Genomic DNA, 11150 nt, shown 5'->3' on the forward strand with positions numbered 1-11150 from the left:
CAGAGGCCTGACCGTTTGAACCAACAGGTTTAATTACAGAGATATTCAATGAGAAAACCCTTTCAATCGAGAACCCAAATTGGAGACACTATCATGCCTCTGAGTCTAGAGAAAATATACACCTCAGGTATACTATATACCTGATGTAATTTATATTGTGTATACCGTATACACAATATAAATGCCTACATCTCTGCCCAGTACAGTTATGTGTCCCAATCTAGACCTGGTTTAAAGCTGCACAATGTAAAACTCCTCTTCTACAACAGATTTGAACCGGTTTCCTGCAAGTGTTGGCATTATTACCATTGAGCTAATTGAGCCTGCCTGCTTGCTCAGGTGATCAACTGAATCTTGACCAGGTCAACATTTGTGTCACGATCTAAATGTCGATCTAAATGTCTCAATAGAAGAGCAGGGAGACAAAAAAAAGAACACCCCAGTTGTATAAGTTATATTGTATTAGCATCCAGATTGGACAAAATTACATTTTATTCAAGTTACAAAGTGCTGCTGCGAAGTTGTTTTACCTTTCAAACCGAATGCCACCTCTGGGTTTCATTAGTATTTGCTATACATATAGCAACATCATTAATTTTACATTTTTTTAATAAGAATTTGAAGGTTTTCAGAAACCTTAGCTTGGGTTTTAGAAGGCGTTTTATAGAATCGGCCTCAGGTCTAAATGGGTTAAGTCAACAGTTTCCTTCAGCTGTGGTGGTAGTTTAGTTGCTATACCGAGGAGACCACCATATCTGAGGGACCATAAGGCAAACAGCTGGTCAGGGACGTGCTGGGCCCCTGATTCAGCCTGGGAAAAAGAGTTGGAGAGGCCCTCATTGCGCTACTCAAAGATTTGTGACAAAGTGACAAGCCATGGGCCAATTACAAGAGTTATTATATTTCGTCGTTGTCGGGTGGAAACCTTGTATGTCCAAAACCGTTTGTTTTGTATTTATCATTTTAAAAATGATTTAAACTAGTGAAAACAGCCGATCTACAAGCACACAACGCCTCGCGGTTTTTCACTATTTTTGTGCGACGGCCTTGTATGATGAAGCAGGGCTTTGCGAATAAATCTACAAATTTGTTCTGCCCGACAGTGACGATTTACTTTGTTGGCCGCCCAGCCCCCAAAATGGAACAAAGGCAGATATTTTATTTTTATTTTTTTTCCTAATGGCCGGCCTGGACCGGCCGGGAATGAACCGGCCGTTCAGGAGTTGTCCCACTTTTCCCAATGGCCAGCACGTCCCTGCACCTGGTGATCTGAACAGTTTCACTGAGGCCTCCTGATGACAGAGAGGATGGCCAGCGTCAGGATGACTGTCCCCGAGGCCCCGCCGATCATCACTCCAAGAACAGTTCCGTCCATGTGCTGCGTCTGGCATCTCTCACCTGCATAGTAGGTGGCCTGGCCTGATGCACACCTGCAGGCAGGGGACAGATCATGTCATTAGAGCATGAGGACGGCAACTACATGGATCATTCTTAGTGACAATTCTATCAATTGCTTTTTTGATTGATCGAACAATCGACCAGCGTGTTTGCAAGCACACGTGCGCACACACACACACGCGCGCGCACACACACACACACACACACACACACACACACACACACAGAATGTACTCATTATGTATAAATGATGTATTAATTTGAACCTAGCAGATCTACAAGCTCACAATGCATCGGGCGCATTGTGAGCTTGTAGATCGGCTATTTTCAAATAGCCGAAATGTATATAGGGCTGAAGTGGGTAATGTATGTTTTGTAATAATAATCTAAATCAAACAATCGTAGTGGAGTAAAAGTACAATATTTGCCTCCGAGATGTACTGGAGTAAAAGTAAAAGTACTGAGAACTGGTACTCCAGTAAAGTAAAAGTACCTGAAAGTTGTACTCAAGTACAGTACTTGAGTAAATGTACTTGGTTACTTAACACCACTGCACACACATATGCATGCACTCAAAAGGATGGACACACACACCTGCATGAAGCTTTCCCTTGACGGTCTACGCACACTCCTCCATTTAAGCAGGGGTTGGGAAGGCAGGGATTAGTAGTGGCGGAGCGCACGTCTCTGCGTTTTGGAACCGCGTCCTTCTCCTCCTCCTCCTTCCTGATTGGCTGTACTTCTGTGATGTCATCATTCTGCATGGCAGGACCCTCAACGTCCCTTGCCTCTGCTACTCTGATTGGCTGTACCTCTCTGATGTCATCCCTCTGCGCCGCTGGTACAACGGGCACCTCAGTCTTGACCAGGTGGGTTAAATCTGACGGGATGAAAAGAGGAGGAACATTTTACATGACTAATGGTCAGACGATGATCAACGTGGTTTAACTAGTCCCAGAGACATGATGTGATCAAGGTAAAGTAAACGCTCAACAAAGCTTTGCATGGAACTCTTCTACTGTTAGCAGAGTATTAAAGAATAGCCACAAACTTAACAGTATGACTACTACACATTACCATGTCGATAAGCCACACAAAGGCAATTCAAAGTGCTTTACATAAATAGCCTTTAAATGTGTCATGTCACACCCCGAAATGTTACAATAAGATACAGTAGTTCACATGGTCTCTGTAAACGTTCTGAAACAGGCAGAGAGCAGAGAGAGAGAGCGGCGCCTGTCCCAGCCTCGCACTGACCAGGAAATTGAGGAAGTAGCCTCAACATAAAATGTATTCTAATTTTAATTCTGTATAAAAATATATGTACCCAATCGAATATCTTAGTTACATCAATATTGTTCACATAAACTCGTTTTTTATGCTTATTCATTATAATGATCATAATCGCTATGGCAGCACCGCACCGTGCCACATTTGTCACGGTCAGCGAGCACCACCACCAAATGTGTCCGTCTTTAGCTCCCTCCTCCCCAGCTGGAATCCAGCCATCAACCACCCAGCAGCGGGGGTGGTAATCCACCGATCACCATAGCGATTTTTATCATTTCAACAAACAAGCTAAACTAACTACTTGACATGAACAATGTTGCTAAAACTAAGATAATCATATTTGAGAGGTAATATAAAATGTATATACAGGTACACAGATTTAGTAATAAAATACATTTTCATGTCAGGTGACTTCCTGGTTTTCTTAGTGCAGGCAAGGGGAGACGGGCTTTTCGACAGACAGTAGTACAGTGCAGTGAAGTACAGTAGAGGTGTGCAGTGATGTCATCAAATTAGCCAAACATATAGCCATATTTAGCTTTTTTTGCGTGTCATTCCATCTTTAAGGAAAATAAATAAAATAGGAAAATTAAATTAAATGGTATGAAAAGACAATTTGCCACATACAAGCTTTCTCTACAGTTAAGTTGCCTACGTTGATCTTGGGTTCACATAGTGAACAAAATAAATATAAATAAATGACAGTGTAATTTTACAATGTATTTTACAAAGGTATTGTAAAGTAATACCTCAATACCTGTAATACCTCGAATTGTACTTAAATAACTTATGTACTTGGTTAATTCAGACCACTGATCCTGCCTCTCACCGTTGAAGTCAGCGGTGATGATGAGGTCGTCTCCCTTGAGGAAGCTCCTCCTCTGCAGCTGTTTGTGAGTGATGAAGGTGCCCCAGCCATACTCCTGACCACGGTAACACTGACACTGCTCATCCCACTCTGCTCCAGAGGCAGCTGTGGGCTTGTTCCACCGGGCACTTGCATCTGGAAAAGAAGAAAATAGATATTTAATATGATCAAACATTATAAATCAGTGGTTCTCAAACTTTGACATTTGAAGGTCTCCCCCCTTAACTTTGACAGTGTACACATGGAACCAAATGGACCCGTCAGGGTCAATTTATACCCCCTTAAAGGAACCTAGAGTCCCTGAAATCCACTTTGAAAACCACTATTATAAATAGTCATTTGCAATTTACTTGATATTCAAAAACATCAACGGATGACGATCTTCAATTCAAATGGAACTATGTGGACCGGACGGGTAGGGTAGCTATTCAGCCTGACAGTGTGTTGCGGGTTCGACTCCCGATCGCGACAGCCTTTGCTGCGTGTCACTCCCCTTCTCTCTCTCTCCCCCCATTTCCTGTCAGACTACTATAATCTATGAATAAAGGCAAAAATAAAAATAAAAGAAAAAAATAACTAATGTATCTTAATCAAACTAAAATAAGAAAATGTAAGCCTTGGGTCAGCTGAATCCAGTGTGTAATATTATGTTATCAGAAAACTTTAAAATAAAGATATTAATCCTTGGTCCAGTGGCTCAAACAACTAACGAATAAATAAATGTGCCCTCCTCATTCAAGCTTTTTTTTTACAGTTTGTGTACTATGGTAGTGTAAACTTGTTTCCCACCCGTAGTGAAGCTTCTGGTAGCAGACATCCTCTGCCTGGCGTCGGGGTCCTGGTCCATGGCCGTGATGGTCGCCTGCCTGTTCTTCACCGGCCACTCCAGCACGGCATCGTCGGGTCCGCTGCAGAGGTGGAAGGTCACACCGACGTAGTCACTGTTCTCGGCGTCTCTTCCGTTCGGGTAGACGCTGATCCCAAACGCGTAACCTTCCGAGTTGTAGAAGGAGCAGCCGCTGCTGCTTTTGTTACCGGTGGGAGTGGTGGCGAGCAGCCCCGTGAAGTTCCCGATCTGCCACGCGGCGTTGGGACAGACTGTCTCTGTGAGGGTGATGTCGTCGATCAGGATGGAAGCTGTGGAACCTGTGGAGTCAGCTGGTCCTCTGATGGCCTGGAAGAAGTAGCGGAACTTCTCTGTGACCTTCAGGGGCACGTGGGCTATTTTCCAAGAGTCGTCCAAGTCACCTGAGAAAGACGAACAACAGAGGGATTTAACGACTGTATTTGTTGACACATACAACACAATCCTACCCCCCAAAATACATATGACTCAGTCAGTATAACGATTTGATTCAAAACATTACAGTTTTGAATAGGTTTGATGATCAGGAAATTCTAAATTCAGTAAATGTTAAGAGGTATAATCATTTTGCAATATTATAATGTGCACTGAATGAAGTTTCAAGTGAGTGGACCTGAATACAAAACCTGTGATGGTGTGGATCTTGCTGACGCTGCGAACAGTCCCTGTCCCGTCATCGGTTCTGATCCAGATAACCAGCTTGTCCCCTTCGCCAGTCATCCTGTAGAAGAACTGCAGGCACTGTTCGCCTCTCTTGGGGTAAAGGATGCGTGACTCCAGCAAGCCGCTTTTACCGACGTTACCAGTGGACGTGTCGAACTTCATGAAGTAGCCCGCGTCTAAAGAGATAGGGAGGAATGACAAAAGACAGTATAGTTGGCAGTGTTGCATTGGGCTGGTCACGCGTGTACTGTACACGCCGTCCCGTATCTTTTCTGAGCAGGGTCACGCCTCGACAATGTTTACAAGCGCTTTAGTGGCACAAGAGGGTGTTTTAACGAAGGAACGAGACTGTATGCGCATCAATGGACCTGTATAGTAGGTAGGTGCTAAGCGACGTGCGTGTGACATCATTAAATCGAGCATCCACCCATTGAATCACCAATGCAACACTGGTAGCTGGTCAATTAATCTTTTAAGCTTTAAAGGTAATATGCAGGTTTTCAATTTTGCCACAATATGAGAAGCAAATGAATCAAAAGTGTACTGATGTGAAAAAACAACAACATTGGGTGTATTTGTTGCTGACCTTGGCAGCGTCCTGCCAGGGTGTGATCTATATCAGCTGGAGTGCTCAAGGTCTGGACCCAGTCTGCGTTGTCTGCCTCGTTCTGGATCATCCCACAGATGTTGATCTGCTCAAAGGAACACTGGTCCAGGAGAGTCAGGGTGTCAGCTGCAACAACAACAACCAGCAATAATTAGAGGCGTGCTTCATCATGTTAAAATCAGGGGACTTGTGGATCTCTGAGTATCTCTGTATGTGAAGAGAGTCCATAATGCTTCTCGTTTTAAAATTCTCATTTCCAATCAACTGATCATTATTAAATTATCGCGGAGGATACTATGTGAAGAGAGTCCATTATGCTTCTCATTTTAAAATTCTCATTTCCAATTAACTGATCATGATAATTGTTTCTACTGCTCTGTTTTAAAAGCAACTTTTAAAAAGTTGATCTGAAGAGCTGTTCTGTTTAATTACGTACTGTAATTCCATATTGTATCCACTTACCACAGTCGTACATGCGGTTGAGCCTGGTGATGTCCAGAGGACTGAAGTCGAGCCTCTGCCCGATGATCTCGTTGAAGTAGGGTATAGCGGTGGTGATGGTGGGCAGGCTGGCGTTCTTGTTGAAGGAGAAGGGTCTGTAGTGCATGATGGACTCGTAGTTGTACGGCGTGTTCAGATCCGTGATGAAGCCATCCTCATACTTGTTGAAATTGTGCTCCATGCCTGTGTGTACATAGTACTTAGTTTTAGTTTGTTTCTTCATGTCTTTTGGTCTTTGGGGTTTAGTTTATGTTAGATTATACAAAGTTAAACACAGAAGAGAATTAAAATATTTTTAATTGAAATAATAATAAAAAATATTAAATAAACTTAAGAATAGAAGTAAATGCACAGCTGATCAGGTGGTTTGGTTTCACAACACCATGTTTACAATGAACAATAATCACGTTGAAATAAATACCAATTTCCATGATGCTGAACGTGTGAAAGTTATACACTGCATGGCTATTAAAAACTCAACAAAAATCACTTCATACAGTACATATACAGTAGACAGTATAGGGCTGATCTACAAGCTCACAACGTGTCGATGTAGATCGGCTATTTGAAGTGTTTTAAAATGTTTTTCAAAATAGTAAAAACAAAAGGCAAAGAAGTTTAAGGATAAGCGGTAAGGCATGGACGAAAATATAGCTGAAAATGTTAATTTACCCATTTGTAATCTCAATGTACAAATGTTACTCAATGTACAAATGTTACCAAACTGACCCTTATACGGTGTGCCAATATGGCTACCGTACATGTGTACAGTACACTCTCAGAGTTGGATGAACACGGGATTTTACTGTGCATATACAGCAGGGGTTCCCAAACTTTTTTGTCTCAGGGCACCACATGAATATATTTTTTAATACGAGGCACCCCTGCCCTACATTATAATTTTCACTCCCAGCACCTTATATTTATGGCATATCGTCGTTATCGGATGGAAACCTGTATGTCCAAAGCCGTTCGTTTTGTATTTATCATCTATAAAATGTACTAAACTAGTGAAAACAGCCGATCTACAAGCACACAACGCCTCGCATTGCGAGGTGTTGTGTGGTTGTAGATCGTGAGACGGCCTTGTATGATGAAGCAGGGCAAAAGACGCACACATTTGAAACTTGGAGATACAAGGTTTCTGCCTGACAGTGACGATATTTTAGTGATTATGTTGCGAGGAAAACGTTGAGATAATAGCCATTTTGGTTCAAACTGACTGAAAATAACTTTGTACTTTATCTCGCGGCACCCCTGGACTGCCGTTGCGGCACCCCAGGGTGCCCCGTCACCCACTTTGAAAACCTCTGATATACAGTACCTTCTTGAATCTGGTCCCAGTGGATGATGACGTAGTCGTCTCTGTCGGAGCGGGACTGCTCGTGGTAGAAGCCCAGAGCGTGGAGGAGCTCATGCTCCACAATGGCCTTGGTGTCACAGCGCGCCCCAATGGACAGGTTCTGGCCCGTTTTAAAGTCTCCAACAAAGGACCAGCATCTGCGCAGCATTGTGGAGACGCAACAGGATTATTGCTAGTTTGGGAACCACAGCATTATAACACTGAACCCCAATTGGTACCATTTTTATTGCATCTCTGAGACCCCAATATACACAGTAAAATCCTCAGGACTAATAGAGAGTGTACAAATTAACCATTTGTACACTCGCAGATGCAGAGTTACAGGCCTGTAACACTTCAGGACCCCTGAAGCAGTGTACTACAGCACTACACAAGACTGATCAGCCGCTTTATCAAAATCCTCATCATGGTCTGTTGTGCGAGATTATAAATAAGTAAATGGTAAATTCAATAACTTGTTTTTTGTAGTTTATGGGCTATATCTTTGTCCATGCCTTGCCCCTTATCCCTACATTTCTTTGACTTTTTTACTATTTTGAAAAACATTTTAAAATACTTCAAATAGCCAATCTACATTGACACGTTGCAAGCTTGTAGATCAGATATTTGAACTACTTAAAATGTTAAAATGAACCGAATTTCTTGACAGAAAGTAGCTCATAGCATGTCTACACTGGGGTTTTTCTGAAACAAACACTTTGCAGATAGAAAGAGGATACTCCAAGCTTTCCATAGAGCCCCAATATTGGTGAGTTTGACGTTGTTTAATCAGATAGCAAAAAACTGTTTTGATGCATTGGCTGCCTATGGGAGGTATTGCAACCCTAGATTCATCAGATTAAAAAAGATCTAGTGTTGCAATTTGCGACTAACTCACCCTGACAGCTTAGTGAATGAGATGTAAGTGCTCTCCCCTTCGTAGGGCTTAAAGTCCACACAGGATTTCAAACGATAGGCTTCAAAAGCTTGATGGATCACACCTTTGGCATTCAGCTCTAGAGAAATGGGAAACTGATATGTAAATCATCAATAATTGTTACCTCATTATTAAATACTTTTTAGATATGTATTATATATACTGTATTACTTACCTAAGGAATCTGTTAGGATGTAAGGGATGGGAAACTTCCATCTCATGGTTTCATTGAGGATTGCATTTCTGCTAGGCTGCAGAAAGTATATTGAAAGAGTCAGGCAAGTGTGTATGCATGCACATGCTGCATTTTAATTCTTTATGAGGAGGAAGCAAAGACTCACATCGATAGCAATGTCTCCCTCAAACAAGTGAGTCAAGTCTGTAAAATCCATAGAATGTCCCCAATTAGAACATTTATCTTTGCATCAAATGCGTTACGAATGACCAAATGCAAACACATCGACATCAAGGCATATACCGGTACTGTATGATCATAGTGGACATGTTCAATCTTTACCTCTGTTGATGTCAAATATGTCATCTCTTAGCTCTCCTGGATCTGCGTCTCCATCTGGCATTCAGGGTCAATCACAGATATGGTTACAGAGTAAGTAAATAGCAGATCTACAAGCTCACGTGCGACGCATTGAGAGCTTTTAGATCCGCTATTTTACTATAACCAAAGGCAAAGAAGGGTTCAAGTAATGGAAATAGTGATCTGTCTAATAAAGGAACTTAAACCTACCGTACAATGCTGGAGCAGCTTGGACCTGTGACACGAAGAAAAAAAGACAAAGGCATATGCTAGACTTCTTTCTGTAATAATCAACAAAAGTTGAAATGCTAAGAAATTGCTATACTTTAAATACTTTTAATTACCTCCGCTTGGAAAGTGGCGAAAATTGCAATTAAAGCGGCAATCCTCCACAGTGTGCTCCCACCATCCATGTTTTCAGTCTGAAGACGTGTGGGAAATGTGCTTCTGTCCCACAACAATAAACACCTCCATAAAGACACGGAGCTGGACTGGAACTTTGGTCTTGGCAGAATAGCATTTAATGAGTAACAACACGCGTCCTCCTCACTAATGTCCATATCACTAACATTTATCAGCTGTATACAGTGTACTGCTAGAATCAATTACTTATTGGTGAACTGTGAACATAATCTGGCCTCTACCAGTTTGGGACTTCTTTATCAGTTAAATCTCATGTAAACTGGCAGACTCAGTTAGAAGTACTTTTTAAGCTAGGAGTCCAGGACCAAAACATTTGAAATAGCATTTTCTGTCAGACCTGTCACATAGTGAGTGACTACAGTATGCTAAAAATTGTTGTCTGAATTGATTTGATGTAGTATGTAGTCTAGTCAGTCAAGAATTGTTGATGTTGTACAGTATACCGAACACATCCTTGACCTTAAATGAACAAAACGAAATCAAAGCTGCAAACGTATGCAGTGTAATGTTTTATGCATCAGGTGTTTTGGACAAGTACTGTAGTACTTAATGAGTTCACAATATATGTATTCATAGGACAAAACATTCAAAAGCCAATGTTTCAAAACCAGTGTTTTATCTATGTGCAGGCGATAGCAAGGTAGTGAGGATGCACAGTATAATATAAACTACACTTTATCTGTTTATCTGTTTTTATTTTTGTTCTCTTTCTGGAAACAACAAAAAAATGATAAGCTTGACATTCAACATTCCAATGTTTTACAACCACCTGTAAACCCCTGATGTGACAATAAAGATAAAGATGATTCTGAACATAGGATTTAGCTGGGCTTGTTCAGGGACAACACCTTAACCTATGGGGCTGTTAAGTCTGACATCATTTTGTAGGCAGAGGAGAACTTTTGGGGCCAAAAGGCCCCAGCGCCCGTGAATCTTTTTACTATTTTTACTATTTACTAATTTTTGAGCGGTGGTCACAACGCTCCTATACGTGGCCGTGTGTGTGTGTGGGTCTGTCTGTCTGTCTGTCTCCGTGTCCGTAGCCTGCAGTAACCTTTTCTGACCACACATGTTAAGGGAGGGGCGCTGTTGCACACACACACACACACACACACACACACACACACACACACACACACACACACACACACACACACCACCGCTCAGTTCACACGAGTGTGATTTTTCTTCTCTTTGTTGTTGAAAGGAAAGTGGTAGAATTATACTTTAGTCATTATTTTTGTCTCGGATCTATTGAAATAGCGAGGGACAGATATTGATAATAAATCTACTTGGAGGTCTGACTACAAAATGATGTCAGGGCTTAAAAGCCCCATTCAACCACTCAGTGGTTCTGATTTTGTGAACTGCTGTGATAAAAGAAGGCTAGAGAATGGAATACAACCACCCTAAGGACTACAAACCATTGAGTGACCTCTAGCCCTACTGAACATAAACAGAGCTGCTACCTTTAAATGCATTTTAAATCTGAGGCTTTATTGTATACCATTTAAATAGTTTTGAGAAATAAATAATGCTGCTATTTGTCCCAAAGCGACTGCAAAAGATTGCTGCTATTTGTTTCCAAAAGCTATATAACATGTATGATATAACGACAAAATGTGACATAGCTCTGTTCACACAATGATGTAGGCCTACCCCCTCCAACTGTATATATGTTCCCCTTTTACAACAGTATTTGTTATATTTTGACACTTGCT

The 11150-nt window shown here is 41.6% G+C and overlaps 1 protein-coding gene across 1 annotated transcript; it reads right to left on the bottom strand.

The window, feature by feature from the left end:
* Positions 1-516: 516 nt before the first annotated feature.
* On the bottom strand, positions 517-9496 carry mep1a.2 (meprin A, alpha (PABA peptide hydrolase), tandem duplicate 2). Its single transcript, XM_080744284.1, has 14 exons — positions 9351-9496; positions 9217-9241; positions 8989-9042; positions 8813-8850; positions 8647-8722; positions 8433-8550; positions 7517-7692; positions 6154-6375; positions 5671-5817; positions 5048-5260; positions 4346-4804; positions 3518-3691; positions 1993-2278; positions 517-1430 (listed from the first exon to the last, which is right to left on the bottom strand). Exons 1-14 carry the CDS (start codon positions 9417-9419, stop codon positions 1280-1282), a joined length of 2208 nt encoding a protein of 735 aa, XP_080600410.1. The 5' UTR covers positions 9420-9496; the 3' UTR covers positions 517-1279.
* Between the last annotated feature and the right edge of the window lie 1654 nt (positions 9497-11150).

This window comes from Nannobrachium achirus, assembly GCF_963921795.1.
Source record: "Nannobrachium achirus genome assembly, chromosome: 16".
NCBI classification, from domain to species: Eukaryota; Metazoa; Chordata; class Actinopteri; order Myctophiformes; family Myctophidae; genus Nannobrachium; species Nannobrachium achirus.